General features: G+C 59.9%; 1 protein-coding gene across 4 annotated transcripts; it reads left to right on the forward strand.

Moving 5' to 3' along the window:
* The first annotated feature begins 381 nt into the window (after positions 1-381).
* Positions 382-16,595, forward strand: LOC140110764 (rho-related BTB domain-containing protein 2-like). 4 transcript variants are annotated; one of them, XM_072132268.1, is made up of 11 exons: positions 382-586; positions 621-671; positions 3,999-4,200; positions 4,273-4,376; positions 8,005-8,190; positions 8,279-9,216; positions 9,642-9,760; positions 15,459-15,609; positions 15,903-15,991; positions 16,092-16,197; positions 16,276-16,559. In XM_072132268.1, the coding sequence occupies exons 3-11, from the start codon at positions 4,009-4,011 to the stop codon at positions 16,449-16,451; spliced, it is 2,061 nt and encodes a 686-aa protein (XP_071988369.1). In that variant the 5' UTR covers positions 382-586; positions 621-671; positions 3,999-4,008; the 3' UTR covers positions 16,452-16,559. The 4 variants fall into 4 exon arrangements, with proteins under 4 accessions (XP_071988369.1, XP_071988371.1, XP_071988367.1 ...); XM_072132270.1 differs by lacking the exons at positions 382-586; positions 621-671 and adding an exon at positions 3,501-3,580 and having other exon boundaries at positions 16,276-16,469; positions 16,524-16,595; XM_072132266.1 differs by lacking the exons at positions 382-586; positions 621-671 and adding an exon at positions 3,501-3,580.
* The last annotated feature ends 817 nt before the right edge of the window (positions 16,596-17,412 follow it).

Here is a 17,412-nt window from a genome sequence, read left to right on the forward strand (position 1 = left end):
CCTCCTGTCCCTCTGTCCTCCTCCTCCTCCTCCTCCTGTCCCTCTGTCCTCCTCCTCCTCCTCCTCCTGTCCCTCTGTCCTCCTCCTCCTCCTGTCCCTCTGTCGTCCTCCTCCTCCTCCTCCTGTCCCTCTGTCCCTGTCGTCCTCCCTCCTCCTCCTCCTGTCCCTCTGTCGTCGTCCTCCTCCTCCTCCTCCTGTCCCTCTGTCGTCGTCCTCCTCTCCTCCTCCTCCTGTCCCTCTGTCGTCCTCCTCCTCCTCCTGTCCCTCTGTCCTCCTCCTGTCCCTCTGTCCTCCTCCTCCTCCTCCTCCTGTCCCTCTGTCCTCCTCCTCCTCCTCTTACGCTGAAATCCGGAATGGTGGGTGGGTACTGACATCTAGGCCGCACCCCTCTCCTCCCACTCTCCTCCCTCTCTCCTCCTCCACATGTTATTCTTTTTCCATCCCATCTTGAGGTCCCCGCCCCTTACAGGAAGCCCCGCCTTTTCTGTCTGAGGCCCCGCCCAGGTTTTGACGTCTCGTTGTGCAGTTCCTCCGGTGCCCGGGAAAGGAGAGGCCGGAGACCATGAGAGGAGACCGGAGGAGGCGGGAGCCGAGCACCCGGTACTGACACCCGGGGGGGAGGAGCCCGAGCACCCGGTACTGACACCCGGGGGGAGGAGCCCGAGCACCCGGTACTGACACCCGGGGGGGAGGAGCCCGAGCACCCGGTACTGACACCCGGGGGGAGGAGCCCGAGCACCCGGTACTGACACCCGGGGGGGAGGAGCCCGAGCACCCGGTACTGACACCCGGGGGGAGGAGCCCGAGCACCCGGTACTGAGACCCGGGGAGGAGCCCGAGCACCCGGTACTGACACCCGGGGGGAGAGCCCGAGCACCCGGTACTGAGACCCCGGGGGAGGAGCCCGAGCACCGGTACTGAGACCCGGGGGGAGGAGCCCGAGCACCCGGTACTGAGACCCGGGGGGGAGGAGCCCGAGCACCCGGTACTGAGACCCGGGGGAAGGAGGAGCCCGAGCACCCGGTACTGAGACCCGGGGGGGAGGAGCCCGAGCACCCGGTACTGAGACCCGGGGGGGAGGAGCCCGAGCACCCGGTACTGAGACCCGGGGGGGGAGGAGCCCGAGCACCCGGTACTGACACGCGGGGGGAGGAGCCCGAGCACCCGGTACTGACACGGGGGGGGGAGGAGCCCGAGCACCCGGTACTGGCACCCGGGGGGGAGGAGCCCGAGCACCCGGTACTGACACCCGGGGGGGAGGAGGAGCCCGAGCACCCGGTACTGACACGGGGGGGGGAGGAGCCCGAGCACCCGGTACTGGCACCCGGGGGGGAGGAGCCCGAGCACCCGGTACTGACACCCGGGGGGAGGAGGAGCCCGAGCACCCGGTACTGAGACCCCAGGGGAGGAGCCCGAGCACCCGGTACTGAGACCCGGGGGGAGGAGGAGCCCGAGCACCCGGTACTGAGACCCGGGGGGAGGAGGAGCCCGAGCACCCGGTACTGAGACCCGGGGGGGAGGAGCCCGAGCACCCGGTACTGAGACCCGGGGGGAGGAGCCCGAGCACCCGGTACTGACACCCGGGGGGAGGAGGAGCCCGAGCACCCGGTACTGACACCCGGGGGGAGGAGGAGCCCGAGCACCCGGTACTGACACCCGGGGGGGAGGAGCCCGAGCACCCGGTACTGAGACCCGGGGGAGGAGGAGCCCGAGCACCCGGTACTGACACCCGGGGGGGAGGAGCCCGAGCACCCGGTACTGACACCCGGGGGGGAGGAGCCCGAGCACCCGGTACTGACACCCGGGGGGGAGGAGCCCGAGCACCCGGTACTGACACCCGGGGGGGAGGAGCCCGAGCACCCGGTACTGACACCCGGGGGGAGGAGCCCGAGCGCCCGGTACTGACACCCGGGGGGGAGGAGCCCGAGCACCCGGTACTGAGACCCGGGGGAGGAGCCCGAGCACCCGGTACTGACACCCGGGGGGGAGGAGCCCGAGCACCCGGTACTGAGACCCCGGGGGAGGAGCCCGAGCACCCGGTACTGAGACCCGGGGGGGAGGAGCCCGAGCACCCGGTACTGAGACCCGGGGGGAGGAGCCCGAGCACCCGGTACTGAGACCCGGGGGAAGGAGGAGCCCGAGCACCCGGTACTGAGACCCGGGGGGGAGGAGCCCGAGCACCCGGTACTGAGACCCGGGGGGGAGGAGCCCGAGCACCCGGTACTGAGACCCGGGGGGGAGGAGCCCGAGCACCCGGTACTGACACGGGGGGGGGAGGAGCCCGAGCACCCGGTACTGGCACCCGGGGGGGAGGAGCCCGAGCACCCGGTACTGACACCCGGGGGGGAGGAGGAGCCCGAGCACCCGGTACTGACACGGGGGGGGGAGGAGCCCGAGCACCCGGTACTGGCACCCGGGGGGGAGGAGCCCGAGCACCCGGTACTGACACCCGGGGGGAGGAGGAGCCCGAGCACCCGGTACTGAGACCCCGGGGGAGGAGCCCGAGCACCCGGTACTGAGACCCGGGGGGAGGAGGAGCCCGAGCACCCGGTACTGAGACCCGGGGGGAGGAGGAGCCCGAGCACCCGGTACTGAGACCCGGGGGGGAGGAGCCCGAGCACCCGGTACTGAGACCCGGGGGGGAGGAGCCCGAGCACCCGGTACTGAGACCCGGGGGGGAGGAGCCCGAGCACCCGGTACTGACACCCGGGGGGAGGAGGAGCCCGAGCACCCGGTACTGACACCCGGGGGGAGGAGGAGCCCGAGCACCCGGTACTGACACGGGGGGGGGAGGAGCCCGAGCACCCGGTACTGGCACCCGGGGGGGAGGAGCCCGAGCACCCGGTACTGACACCCGGGGGGAGGAGGAGCCCGAGCACCCGGTACTGAGACCCCGGGGGAGGAGCCCGAGCACCCGGTACTGAGACCCGGGGGAGGAGGAGCCCGAGCACCCGGTACTGAGACCCGGGGGGGAGGAGCCCGAGCACCCGGTACTGAGACCCGGGGGGGAGGAGCCCGAGCACCCGGTACTGAGACCCGGGGGGAGGAGCCCGAGCACCCGGTACTGACACCCGGGGGGAGGAGGAGCCCGAGCACCCGGTACTGACACGGGGGGGGGAGGAGCCCGAGCACCCGGTACTGAGACCCGGGGGGAGGAGGAGCCCGAGCACCCGGTACTGACACCCGGGGGGGAGGAGCCCGAGCACCCAGTACTGAGACCCGGGGGGAGGAGGAGCCCGAGCACCCGGTACTGAGACCCGGGGGGAGGAGGAGCCCGAGCACCCGGTACTGAGACCCGGGGGGAGGAGGAGCCCGAGCACCCGGTACTGAGACCCGGGGGGAGGAGGAGCCCGAGCAGCCGGTACTGAGACCCGGGGGGAGGAGGAGCCCGAGCAGCCGGTACTGAGACCCGGGGGAGGAGGAGCCCGAGCACCCGGTACTGAGACCCGGGGGGGAGGAGCCCGAGCACCCGGTACTGAGACCCGGGGGAGGAGGAGCCCGAGCACCCGGTACTGACACCCGGGGGGGAGGAGCCCGAGCACCCGGTACTGACACCCGGGGGGAGGAGCCCGAGCACCCGGTACTGACACCCGGGGGGGAGGAGCCCGAGCACCCGGTACTGACACCCGGGGGGGAGGAGCCCGAGCACCCGGTACTGACACCCGGGGGGGAGGAGCCCGAGCACCCGGTACTGACACCCGGGGGGGAGGAGCCCGAGCACCCGGTACTGACACCCGGGGGGAGGAGGAGCCCGAGCACGTGGGGTATCTCAGTTTTCTGTCTGCATGATGTCACTTTGTTGGCTCCTCCCCCTGCTGGGTGTCTATTGTTTCCTCTTCTTTCTGCACATGTTGGTGTTCATCGCCCTATTCTCTTTGTAGTTGTTAGCTCCTCCCCCTGCAGGGTGTCTCTGTACTGGCTCCTCCCCCTGCAGGGTGTCTCTGTACTGGCTCCTCCCCCTGCCGGGTGTAACTCTCTCCTCTGTGACCCCTTTGCAGACCCATCTTGATGGACACTGACCTGGACTATGAGCGGCCCAATGTGGAGACCATTAAGTGTGTGGTGGTGGGAGACAACGCTGTGGGGAAGACGCGGCTGATCTGCGCCCGCGCCTGTAACGCCACCCTCACCCAGTACCAGCTGCTGGCCACCCACGTCCCCACGGTGTGGGCCATAGACCAGTACAGGGTGTGCCAAGAGGTAAGTGGCCACCGATGGCTGAGCGCCTGACCCTGCAGTGCTGGGGTTATAGCTTTGTGTCGCCCCCTGCAGGTCTTGGAGCGCTCCCGCGATGTGGTGGACGAGGTCAGCATCTCCCTCAGACTGTGGGACACGTTTGGAGATCACCACAAGGACCGGCGCTTCGCTTATGGGAGGTGAGGATCCAGCGGGGCTGGAGGACTTGTGGGCGAGGGGGTGGGGCTGGAGGACTTGTGGGCGAGGGGGTGGGGCTGGAGGGCTTGTGGGCGAGGGGGTGGGGCTGGAGGGCTTGTGGACGAGGGGGCGGGGGCTGGAGGGCTTGTGGGCGGGGCTGGAGGGCGAGGGGGCGGGGCTGGAGGGCTTGTGGGCGGGGCTGGAGGGCTTGTGGGCGAGGGGGCGGGGCTTGTGGGCGAGGGGGCGGGGCTTGTGGGCGAGGGGCGGGGCTGGAGGGCTTGGGGGCGGGGCTGGGGGAGCGAAGGGGCGGTGCTGGAGGACTTGTGGGCGAGGGGGCGGTGCTGGGAGAGCGAGGGGGCGGGGCGAGGGGCGGGGCTGGAGGACTTGTCCCTTTGGGTGGGGGGTTGTTGGGCTGCAGGTAATGACCCGGGGGCGAGTAGGCTGAGGTCTGGGGACAAATATCTCTAAGCTTCCTGTGGTCGTGTATTGGGGTACTGTATTATGGGGGTCTCCTCTCTGGGGGTGCAGCCTGCAGGACCTGTGCCCTGTACTTACCTGAGGGGGGCTCAGGCCGCAGCCTCCTCGTACCTCTGTGCCATGTACTTACCTGAGGGGGGCTCTGGCCGCAGCCTCCTCGTACCTCTGTGCCATGTACTTACCTGAGGGGGGCTTTGGCCGCAGCCTCCTCGTACCTCTGTGCCGTGTACTTACCTGTGCCGTGTACTTACCTCTGTGCCGTCTCGTCTGATCTCTCCTTCCTCTCCTCCCCTTCTTCTTCTCGTCTGATCTCTCCTGCCTCTCCTCCCCTCCTTCTTCTCGTCTGATCTCTCCTTCCTCTCCTCCCCTCCTTCTTCTCGTCTGATCTCTCCTTCCTCTCCTCCCCTCCTTCTTCTCGTCTGATCTCTCCTTCCTCTCCTCCCCTCCTTCGTCTCGTCTGATCTCTCCTGCCTCTCCTCCCCTCCTTCTTCTCGTCTGATCTCTCCTTCCTCTCCTCCCCTCCTTCTTCTCGTCTGATCTCTCCTTCCTCTCCTCCCCTCCTTCGTCTCGTCTGATCTCTCCTTCCTCTCCTCCCCTCCTTCGTCTCGTCTGATCTCTCCTGCCTCTCCTCCCCTCCTTCTTCTCGTCTGATCTCTCCTTCCTCTCCTCCCCTCCTTCTTCTCGTCTGATCTCTCCTTCCTCTCCTCCCCTCCTTCTTCTCGTCTGATCTCTCCTTCCTCTTCTCCCCTCCTTCGTCTCGTCTGATCTCTCCTGCATCTCCTCCCCTCCTTCTTCTCGTCTGATCTCTCCTTCCTCTCCTCCCCTCCTTCTTCTCGTCTGATCTCTCCTTCCTCTCCTCCCCTTCTTCTTCTCGTCTGATCTCTCCTGCCTCTCCTCCCCTCCTTCTTCTCGTCTGATCTCTCCTGCCTCTCCTCCCCTCCTTCTTCTCGTCTGATCTCTCCTGCCTCTCCTCTCCTCCTTCTTCTCGTCTGATCTCTCCTGCCTCTCCTCCCCTCCTTCTTCTCGTCTGATCTCTCCTGCCTCTCCTCCCCTCCTTCTTCTCGTCTGATCTCTCCTGCCTCTCCTCCCCTCCTTCTTCTCGTCTGATCTCTCCTGCCTCTCCTCCCCTCCTTCGTCTTGTCTGATCTCTCCTTCCTCTCCTCCCCTCCTTCGTCTCGTCTGATCTCTCCTTCCTCTCCTCCCTCTCCTCCCCTCCTTCGTCTCGTCTGATCTCTCCTGCCTCTCCTCCCCTCCTTCGTCTCGTCTGATCTCTCCTGCCTCTCCTCCCCTCCTTCTTCTCGTCTGATCTCTCCTGCCTCTCCTCCCCTCCTTCTTCTCGTCTGATCTCTCCTGCCTCTCCTCCCCTTCTTCTTCTCGTCTGATCTCTCCTGCCTCTCCTCCCCTCCTTCGTCTCGTCTGATCTCTCCTTCCTCTCCTCCCCTTCTTCTTCTCGTCTGATCTCTCCTTCCTCTCCTCCCCTCCTTCTTCTCGTCTGATCTCTCCTTCCTCTCCTCCCCTCCTTCTTCTCGTCTGATCTCTCCTGCCTCTCCTCCCCTCCTTCGTCTCGTCTGATCTCTCCTGCCTCTCCTCCCCTCCTTCGTCTCGTCTGATCTCTCCTGCCTCTCCTCCCCTCCTTCGTCTCGTCTGATCTCTCCTGCCTCTCCTCCCCTCCTTCGTCTCGTCTGATCTCTCCTTCCTCTCCTCCCCTCCTTCGTCTCGTCTGATCTCTCCTGCCTCTCCTCCCCTCCTTCTTCTCGTCTGATCTCTCCTGCCTCTCCTCCCCTCCTTCTTCTCGTCTGATCTCTCCTGCCTCTCCTCCCCTCCTTCTTCTCGTCTGATCTCTCCTGCCTCTCCTCCCCTCCTTCTTCTCGTCTGATCTTTCCTGCCTCTCCTCCCCTCCTTCGTCTCGTCTGATCTCTCCTGCCTCTCCTCCCCTCCTTCGTCTTGTCTGATCTCTCCTTCCTCTCCTCCCCTTCTTCTTCTCGTCTGATCTCTCCTGCCTCTCCTCCCCTCCTTCTTCTCGTCTGATCTCTCCTGCCTCTCCTCCCCTCCTTCGTCTCGTCTGATCTCTCCTTCCTCTCCTCCCCTCCTTCGTCTCGTCTGATCTCTCCTGCCTCTCCTCCCCTCCTTCTTCTCGTCTGATCTCTCCTGCCTCTCCTCCCCTCCTTCTTCTCGTCTGATCTCTCCTGCCTCTCCTCCCCTCCTTCTTCTCGTCTGATCTCTCCTGCCTCTCCTCCCATCCTTCTTCTCGTCTGATCTCTCCTGCCTCTCCTCCCCTCCTTCGTCTCGTCTGATCTCTCCTGCCTCTCCTCCCCTCCTTCGTCTTGTCTGATCTCTCCTTCCTCTCCTCCCCTTCTTCTTCTCGTCTGATCTCTCCTGCCTCTCCTCCCCTCCTTCTTCTCGTCTGATCTCTCCTGCCTCTCCTCCCCTCCTTCTTCTCGTCTGATCTCTCCTGCCTCTCCTCCCCTCCTTCTTCTCGTCTGATCTCTCCTGCCTCTATTCCCCTCCTTCTTCTCGTCTGATCTCTCCTGCCTCTCCTCCCCTCCTTCGTCTCGTCTGATCTCTCCTGCCTCTCCTCCCCTCCTTCGTCTTGTCTGATCTCTCCTTCCTCTCCTCCCCTTCTTCTTCTCGTCTGATCTCTCCTGCCTCTCCTCCCCTCCTTCTTCTCGTCTGATCTCTCCTGCCTCTCCTCCCCTCCTTCGTCTCGTCTGATCTCTCCTGCCTCTCCTCCCCTCCTTCTTCTCGTCTGATCTCTCCTTCCTCTCCTCCCCTTCTTCTTCTCGTCTGATCTCTCCTGCCTCTCCTCCCCTTCTTCGTCTCGTCTGATCTCTCCTGCCTCTCCTCCCCTTCTTCGTCTCGTCTGATCTCTCCTGCCTCTCCTCCCCTTCTTCGTCTCGTCTGATCTCTCCTGCCTCTCCTCCCCTTCTTCGTCTCGTCTGATCTCTCCTGCCTCTCCTCCCCTTCTTCGTCTCGTCTGATCTCTCCTGCCTCTCCTCCCCTTCTTCGTCTCGTCTGATCTCTCCTTCCTCTCCTCCCCTTCTTCGTCTCGTCTGATCTCTCCTTCCTCTCCTCCCCTCCTTCTTCTCGTCTGATCTCTCCTTCCTCTCCTCCCCTTCTTCGTCTCGTCTGATCTCTCCTTCCTCTCCTCCCCAGATCTGATGTGGTGGTGCTTTGCTTCTCTTTGGCTAACCCCTATTCTTTGCGTCATGTCAAGAGCATGTGGATCCCTGAGATTAAGCACTTCTGCCCCAGGACTCCGGTGGTCTTGGTGGGGTGTCAGCTGGACCTCCGCTATGCTGATCTGGATGCTGTGAATCGTGCTCGTCGCCCCCTGGCCAAGTGAGTCATGAGTTTTGCCGCGTCTAACTTTTGGGGGCAATGAAATCTATTGCTGATATTTAAGACTTTATTTTTGTTTGTGTCTTAGACCCATAAAACCTACAGACATCCTGTCCCCAGAGATTGGACATGAGTTGGCCAAGGATCTAGGCATCCCCTACTATGAGACCAGCGTAGTGGCGCAGTTTGGGGTGAAGGACGTCTTTGACAATGCCATCCGGGCGGCCCTTATCTCCAGAAGACATTTGCAGTTTTGGAAGTCTCACTTAAAAAAAGTTCAACATCCATTGCTCCAAGCCCCGTTCCTACCTCCTAAGCCACCCCCACCCATCATACATCTCCCCGATGTCCCACAATGCAATGGCCAAGGCCCTGATGTCTTGTTCTGCACCCCTCTATGTGCCGATGTGGTGTTCCAGCTGCTAAATGGACAGAAAATCTTTGCACATAAAGTCTATTTGGCCACTGCCTGTTCCAAATTTTATGACCTCTTTACATTAGCATTGTCACCTATGGAGTCGACTGATGAGAAGCCAACACAGCAGAGTCCATGGACCAGGAACATTGCAACGGATGAGAAATGCGGGGCCTTTAATGGATGTCTCCTTACCCCTAAGACTTGTGAGGAAGACGATGGTGATGTTGGTAGGGGGAACGTTCCTCTTGGTTGGGGAAGGAGATTATCAGATTGGGGTAGAGGCTTTGTCAGTGTTCAGATGGAGATTGTAGAAGACCCGCTAATGGAACGTCAAAGGCCAATGATGGTCATCCGTATGGACGCACTGATCCAGGAGCAGCCGCTGAGGGCAGTACTGGAGTACCTGTACACGGGACACCTAAACCAGAGCAGGGCTGAACTCATGCAGATCGCCATCATAGCCGAGGCCTTGGAGGTCTTTGACCTCCGCATGATGGTTTCCAACCTGCTGAACAAAGAAGGCTTCATGAACCAGGAGATCACAAAAGCCTTTCACGTGAGGAGAGTGAATCGGATTCGAGAGTGTCTGAACCGAGGGCTCTTCTCTGGTATGGACTTGGGTTGATCTCAATAAGTGTCAGCCTTTGAGGAGCAGAGACTTCTGGGTAGTTTACATGGTAGGAGTTTTGGTCTTTACAGTTTGTCCTTTTTAGACCCCATGAGTGTAGGATTTGGCCACGTGGATTCCGTGGTTTCTGGAATGAAGTGTTGATTATAAGATGACGTCTTCATCTTGAGATTTGGACAGTGTGATCGCACGGATAAGAAGGTCAGAGCAGGTTAAGGGCCCATGGTCACTTTAGTTTAATTCCAGGCTATTCCCCGAGGTCGAAGGCTGACTACTATTGGCCGTGCCTCCACTGATGAGTCCCACAGAGAACTGAACAGGCTGTCACAAGATGAAGTCCTCAGGGATGTATTGTTAGTCGTTTTGTCTGTCTCTCCACTAAACGTGACTCTGTCCTCCCGTCAGATGTGGTGTTTACAGTGGACGACGGCCCCGTGCCTGCCCACAAGCCGCTTCTGATTGCAAACTGTGACTGGATGGTGGCCATGTTCCGGGGAGCCTTCCGAGAGAGTTTCACCCAAGGGGTAATGTTCATTGTTTATAAAGTGTTTTATCCAGGGGGGAGTTTTCAGAAAAGTCCAACTCAACTCAGCACTGACCCCACAGACTGAACACACACATTGGGGCACATTTGCTTACCTATCCGACGTGTCGCTTCCCCGCTCAGGTCCCCGGAGTTCACCTTCTTCTTCCTGGTGCATGTAAGTGCATTGTCCGTGTATAATGCGCTGTGCGGGGAGTCACTAAGATCCTGCCCCCGATATCCTGCATGTGTCGCTTCCCCGCTCAGGTCCCTGGAGTTCACCTTCTTCTTCCTGGTGCATGTAAGTGCATTGTCCGTGTATAATGCGCTGTGCGGGGAGTCACTAAGATCCTGCGCCCGATATCCTGCATGTGTCACTTCCCCGCTCAGGTCCCTGGAGTTCACCTTCTTCTTCCTGGTGCATGTAAGTGTATTGTCCGTGTATAATGCGCTGTGCGGGGAGTCACTAAGATCCTGCACCTGATATCCTGCATGTGTCGCTTCCCCGCTCAGGTCCCTGGAGTTCACCTTCTTCTTCCTGGTGCATGTAAGTGCATTGTCCGTGTATAATGCGCTGTGCGGGGAGTCACTAAGATCCTGCCCCCGATATCCTGCATGTGTCACTTCCCCGCTCAGGTCCCTGGAGTTCACCTTCTTCTTCCTGGTGCATGTAAGTGCATTGTCCGTGTATAATGCGCTGTGCGGGGAGTCACTAAGATCCTTCCCCCGATATCCTGCATGTGTCACTTCCCCGCTCAGGTCCCCGGAGTTCACCTTCTTCTTCCTGGTGCATGTAAGTGCATTGTCCGTGTATAATGCGCTGTGCAGGGAGTCACTAAGATCCTGCTCCCGATATCCTGCATGTGTCGCTTCCCCGCTCAGGTCCCAGGAGTTCACCTTCTTCTGCCTGGTGCATGTAAGTGCATTGTCCGTGTGTAATGCGCTGTACGGGGAGTCACTAAGATCCTGCGTCCGATATCCTGCATGTGTCGTTTCCCCGCTCAGGTCCCGGAGTTCACCTTCTTCTTCCTGGTGCATGTAAGTGCATTGTCCGTGTATAATGCGCTGTGCGGGGAGTCACTAAGATCCTGCGCCTCATATCCTGCATGTGTCGCTTCCCCGCTCAGGTCCCTGGAGTTCACCTTCTTCTTCCTGGTGCATGTAAGTGCATTGTCCATGTATAATGCGCTGTGCAGGGAGTCACTAAGATCCTGCTCCCGATATCCTGCATGTGTCGCTTCCCCGCACAGGTCCCCGGAGTTCACCTTCTTCTTCCTGGTGCATGTAAGTGCATTGTCCGTGTATAATGCGCTGTGCAGGGAGTCACTAAGATCCTGCTCCCGATATCCTGCATGTGTCGCTTCCCCGCTCAGGTCCCCGGAGTTCACCTTCTTCTTCCTGGTGCATGTAAGTGCATTGTCCGTGTATAATGCGCTGTGCGGGGAGTCACTAAGATCCTGCGCCCGATATCCTGCATGTGTCGCTTCCCCGCTCAGGTCCCCGGAGTTCACCTTCTTCTTCCTGGTGCATATAATTGCATTGTCCGTGTATAATGCGCTGTACGGGGAGTCACTAAGATCCTGCGCCCGATATCCTGCATGTGTCGCTTCCCCGCTCAGGTCCCAGGAGTTCACCTTCTTCTGCCTGGTGCATGTAAGTGCATTGTCCGTGTGTAATGCGCTGTACGGGGAGTCACTAAGATCCTGCGTCCGATATCCTGCATGTGTCGCTTCCCCGCTCAGGTCCCGGAGTTCACCTTCTTCTTCCTGGTGCATGTAAGTGCATTGTCCGTGTATAATGCGCTGTGCGGGGAGTCACTAAGATCCTGCGCCCGATATCCTGCATGTGTCGCTTCTCCGCTCAGGTCCCTGGAGTTCACCTTCTTCTTCCTGGTGCATATAATTGCATTGTCCGTGTATAATGCGCTGTACGGGGAGTCACTAAGATCCTGCGTCCGATATCCTGCATGTGTCGCTTCCCCGCTCAGGTCCCGGAGTTCACCTTCTTCTTCCTGGTGCATGTAAGTGCATTGTCCGTGTATAATGCGCTGTGCGGGGAGTCACTAAGATCCTGCGCCCGATATCCTGCATGTGTCGCTTCTCCGCTCAGGTCCCTGGAGTTCACCTTCTTCTTCCTGGTGCATGTTAGTGCATTGTCTGTGTATAATGCGCTGTGCTGGGAGTCACTAAGATCCTGCGCCCGATATCCTGCATGTGTTACTTCCCAGCTCAGGTCCCTGGAGTTCACCTTCTTCTTCCTGGTGCATGTAAGTGCATTGTCCGTGTATAATGCGCTGTGCGGGGAGTCACTAAGATCCTGCGCCCGATATCCTGCATGTGTCACTTCCCCGCTCAGGTCCCTGGAGTTCACCTTCTTCTTCCTGGTGCATGTAAGTGCATTGTCCGTGTATAATGCGCTGTGCGGGGAGTCACTAAGATCCTTCCCCCGATATCCTGCATGTGTCACTTCCCCGCTCAGGTCCCCGGAGTTCACCTTCTTCTTCCTGGTGCATGTAAGTGCATTGTCCGTGTATAATGCGCTGTGCAGGGAGTCACTAAGATCCTGCTCCCGATATCCTGCATGTGTCGCTTCCCCGCACAGGTCCCCGGAGTTCACCTTCTTCTTCCTGGTGCATGTAAGTGCATTGTCCGTGTATAATGCGCTGTGCAGGGAGTCACTAAGATCCTGCTCCCGATATCCTGCATGTGTCGCTTCCCCGCTCAGGTCCCCGGAGTTCACCTTCTTCTTCCTGGTGCATGTAAGTGCATTGTCCGTGTATAATGCGCTGTGCGGGGAGTCACTAAGATCCTGCGCCCGATATCCTGCATGTGTCGCTTCCCCGCTCAGGTCCCCGGAGTTCACCTTCTTCTTCCTGGTGCATATAATTGCATTGTCCGTGTATAATGCGCTGTACGGGGAGTCACTAAGATCCTGCGCCCGATATCCTGCATGTGTCGCTTCCCCGCTCAGGTCCCAGGAGTTCACCTTCTTCTGCCTGGTGCATGTAAGTGCATTGTCCGTGTGTAATGCGCTGTACGGGGAGTCACTAAGATCCTGCGCCCGATATCCTGCATGTGCCACTTCCCCGCTCAGGTCTCCGGAGTTCACCTTCTTCTTCCTGGTGCATGTAAGTGCATTGTCCGTGTATAATGCGATGTGTGGGGAGTCACTAAGATCCTGCGTCCGATATCCTGCATGTGTCGTTTCCCCGCTCAGGTCCCGGAGTTCACCTTCTTCTTCCTGGTGCATGTAAGTGCATTGTCCGTGTATAATGCGATGTGTGGGGAGTCACTAAGATCCTGCGTCCGATATCCTGCATGTGTCGCTTCCCCGCTCAGGTCCCCGGAGTTCACCTTCTTCTTCCTGGTGCATGTAAGTGCATTGTCCGTGTATAATGCGATGTGTGGGGAGTCACTAAGATCCTGCGTCCGATATCCTGCATGTGTCGTTTCCCCGCTCAGGTCCCGGAGTTCACCTTCTTCTTCCTGGTGCATGTAAGTGCATTGTCCGTGTATAATGCGCTGTGCGGGGAGTCACTAAGATCCTGCGCCCGATATCCTGCATGTGTCGCTTCCCCGCTCAGGTCCCCGGAGTTCACCTTCTTCTTCCTGGTGCATATAATTGCATTGTCCGTGTATAATGCGCTGTACGGGGAGTCACTAAGATCCTGCGCCCGATATCCTGCATGTGTCGCTTCCCCGCTCAGGTCCCAGGAGTTCACCTTCTTCTGCCTGGTGCATGTAAGTGCATTGTCCGTGTGTAATGCGCTGTACGGGGAGTCACTAAGATCCTGCGTCCGATATCCTGCATGTGTCGTTTCCCCGCTCAGGTCCCGGAGTTCACCTTCTTCTTCCTGGTGCATGTAAGTGCATTGTCCGTGTATAATGCGCTGTGCGGGGAGTCACTAAGATCCTGCGCCTCATATCCTGCATGTGTCGCTTCCCCGCTCAGGTCCCTGGAGTTCACCTTCTTCTTCCTGGTGCATGTAAGTGCATTGTCCATGTATAATGCGCTGTGCAGGGAGTCACTAAGATCCTGCTCCCGATATCCTGCATGTGTCGCTTCCCCGCACAGGTCCCCGGAGTTCACCTTCTTCTTCCTGGTGCATGTAAGTGCATTGTCCGTGTATAATGCGCTGTGCAGGGAGTCACTAAGATCCTGCTCCCGATATCCTGCATGTGTCGCTTCCCCGCTCAGGTCCCCGGAGTTCACCTTCTTCTTCCTGGTGCATGTAAGTGCATTGTCCGTGTATAATGCGCTGTGCGGGGAGTCACTAAGATCCTGCGCCCGATATCCTGCATGTGTCGCTTCCCCGCTCAGGTCCCCGGAGTTCACCTTCTTCTTCCTGGTGCATATAATTGCATTGTCCGTGTATAATGCGCTGTACGGGGAGTCACTAAGATCCTGCCCCCGATATCCTGCATGTGTCGCTTCCCCGCTCAGGTCCCGGAGTTCACCTTCTTCTTCCTGGTGCATGTAAGTGCATTGTCCGTGTATAATGCGCTGTGCGGGGAGTCACTAAGATCCTGCGCCCGATATCCTGCATGTGTCGCTTCTCCGCTCAGGTCCCTGGAGTTCACCTTCTTCTTCCTGGTGCATGTAAGTGCATTGTCTGTGTATAATGCGCTGTGCTGGGAGTCACTAAGATCCTGCGCCCGATATCCTGCATGTGTTACTTCCCCGCTCAGGTCCCTGGAGTTCCCCTTCTTCTTCCTGGTGCATGTAAGTGCATTGTCCGTGTATAATGCGCTGTGCGGGGAGTCACTAAGATCCTGCGCCCGATATCCTGCATGTGTCGCTTCCCCGCTCAGGTCCCCGGAGTTCACCTTCTTCTTCCTGGTGCATGTAAGTGCATTGTCCGTGTATAATGCGCTGTGCGGGGAGTCACTAAGATCCTGCCCCCGATATCCTGCATGTGTCACTTCCCCGCTCAGGTCCCCGGAGTTCACCTTCTTCTTCCCGGTGCATGTAAGTGCATTGTCCGTGTATAATGCGCTGTGCTGGGAGTCACTAAGATCCTGCGCCCGATATCCTGCATGTGTCGCTTCCCCGCTCAGGTCCCTGGAGTTCACCTTCTTCTTCCTGGTGCATGTAAGTGCATTGTCCGTGTATAATGCGCTGTGCGGGGAGTCACTAAGATCCTCTCCCCGATATCCAGCATGTGTCACTTCCCCGCTCAGGTCCCTGGAGTTCACCTTCTTCTTCCTGGTGCATGTAAGTGCATTTTCTTGCGACATTGTCCCGCGCTCAGTCTGGATCAGTCAGATTGTCCTACGGCCGGCCCCCGATTTCTGTCGCATGGAAGCAGCACAGCAGTGACACAATCCCAGCGCAAACCCCTGTTGAATACCTGTCAAAGCTGCACAAATCCCAAAAACCACGGACTGTCCGACGAAAGTGCCATCCGCGAGTCCTTAGTAAATGTGCCCCATTATCTGCTCATACCTTGCTTCATGTATCTTGACCTGATGGTTTCTACTCTATTCACATCCAAAGCTGCAGCCCTCACTAGCACTCCGCTGCGTTGTACTGTATGAGGTCCTCCACACTTTGGCAGCACAGAGATGCAGTCAGCGGCCGGTTCTGCAGGGAAGGTGTAGTCAGGTTTTTTTTGCGATGACTTTTGTAGTCGGGGTGTTAGACTTTACAGGGCAGCGCCTGCCTCCGAATAATCATGGCCGCTCTTGTCCATCTTGCAGGTGTCTCTGCCGGGTACCTCGTCTACTTGCCTGAAGGCTGTTTTGGAGTATTTGTATCTGGGTCAATTCTCTCCGCGACCTGAACTGGACTGCACGGAGCTCCTCATCCTGAGTAACCGCCTGTGTCTTCCACATCTGCAGGCTCTGACTGGTGAGCAGCCCCCAATAGCACCTCCCAGGAGGGGGCTCATACACACAGTCCTTCTATAGGACACCGAGGTTCTGAGGTCCCTATCCTGACGTCTAGTGTGATGTGCCACCATCCGGTCTCGCTGACATGTTGTGTCCTCCACAGAGGATGAATGTGTCCTCCAGTCATGATCAATGGTTCCCCTTGCACCCAGTTGGGCTCCCTCCCCATAGTCACATGGCTCCCTCCCCATAGTCACATGGCTCCCTCCCCATAGTCACATGCTGAGGATGTGTCACATGTTTCTGTTTTAGAACAACACGCTGTGGATGAGCTCCTGAAGTCCTATGTGCAGGGAGCAGACATAGACGGACAGGTCCTACTGTACCTGGAAATAGCACAGGTGAGCCCCTCAGAGGAGGCGTATGCTTTGGGTGAGGTCCTGTGGGGCGAGGTGTATTCGGTTAGTATCCTGACAGTTCCCATGTTCTTTTCTCTCCTAGTTCCACAATGCCAAGCAGCTGACAACCTGGTGCCTCCATTACATCTGCACCAACTACAATGCTGTGTGCCGCAAGTTTCCCCGAGAGATGAAGTACATGTCACTAGGTGACTGTGGTGCTCGGAGAACATGGCACCTGCTTTCAATGGCTCCCTATGACAAAGTCTTGACTCTTTTCTCCCCAGATAACAAGAGCCACTTTGAGCGTTATCGCTGGCCCCCAGTGTGGTACCTGAAGGAGGAAGACCGCTACCTGCGCTGCAAGAAGGAGCGAGAGCGCGAAGAGGAACTCATCCGTAAGCAGCACAGCAAGAACAAGTGGTGTTTCTGGCGACCACCAAGCTCGTCGTCTGTGTCGTGAGACTGGAGGGTCCTGCCCCTTCTCCGGTGGAGGGTGGTCCTGCCCCTTCTCCGGTGGAGGGTGGTCCTGCGCCTTCTCCGGTGGAGGGGTGGGTCCTGCGCCTTCTCCGGTGGAGGGGTGGGTCCTGCGCCTTCTCAGCTGGAGGGGAGGGGGTGTCCTGCGCCTTCTCAGCTGGAGGGGAGGGGGTGTCCTGCGCCTTCTCAGCTGGAGGGGAGGGGGGTCCTGCGCCTTCTCAGCTGGAGGGGGTGGGTGGGTCCTGCGCCTTCTCAGCTGGAGGGGGGGGGGGGTCCTGCGCCTTCTCAGCTGGAGGGGGGGGGGGGGGTCCTGCGCCTTCTCAGCTGGAGGGGAGGGGGGTCCTGCGCCTTCTCAGCTGGAGGGGGTGGGTGGGTCCTGCGCCTTCTCAGCTGGAGGGGGGGGTCCTGCGCCTTCTCAGCTGGAGGGGGGGGGGTCCTGCGCCTTCTCAGCTGGAGGGGGGGGGGGGTCCTGCGCCTTCTCAGCTGGAGGGGGGGGGGGTCCTGCGCCTTCTCAGCTGGAGGGGGGGGGTTCTGCGCCTTCTCAGCTGGAGGGAGGGGTTCTCCGCCTTCTCTACTGGAGGGGGGGGGGTCCTGCGCCTTCTCAGCTGGAGGGGGGGGGGGCCTGCGCCTTTTCAGCTGGAGGGGGGGGGGGGCTGCGCCTTCTCAGCTGGAGGGGGGGGGGTTCTGCGCCTTCTCAGCTGGAGGGGGGGGGGGTTCTGCGCCTTCTCAGCTGGAGGGAGGGGTTCTCCGCCTTCTCCACTGGAGGGGGGGGGGGGTCCTGCGCCTTCTCAGCTGGAGGGGGGGGGTCCTGCGCCTTCTCAGCTGGAGGGGGGGGGGCCTGCGCCTTCTCAGCTGGAGGGGGGGGGGGTCCTGCGCCTTCTCAGCTGGAGGGGGGGGGGGTCCTCCGCCTTCTCCGCTGGAGGGGGGGGGGAGGGTCCAAGCTCATT

The sequence above is a fragment of the Engystomops pustulosus genome, unplaced genomic scaffold, assembly GCF_040894005.1.
Source record: "Engystomops pustulosus unplaced genomic scaffold, aEngPut4.maternal MAT_SCAFFOLD_314, whole genome shotgun sequence".
NCBI classification, from domain to species: domain Eukaryota; kingdom Metazoa; phylum Chordata; class Amphibia; order Anura; family Leptodactylidae; genus Engystomops; species Engystomops pustulosus.

What these genes read in the sequence shown, in the direction of transcription:
- LOC140110764 (XM_072132268.1), top strand. Translation starts at nt 4,009, where the DNA reads ATGGACACTGACCTGGACTATGAGCGGCCCAATGTGGAGACCATTAAG. An exon ending in CGGCGCTTCGCTTATGGGAG is followed by an intron (nt 4,377 to 8,004) that starts GTGAGGATCCAG and finishes TCTCCTCCCCAG; the next exon opens with ATCTGATGTGGTGGTGCTTT. An exon ending in GAGAGAGTTTCACCCAAGGG is followed by an intron (nt 9,761 to 15,458) that starts GTAATGTTCATT and finishes TCCATCTTGCAG; the next exon opens with GTGTCTCTGCCGGGTACCTC.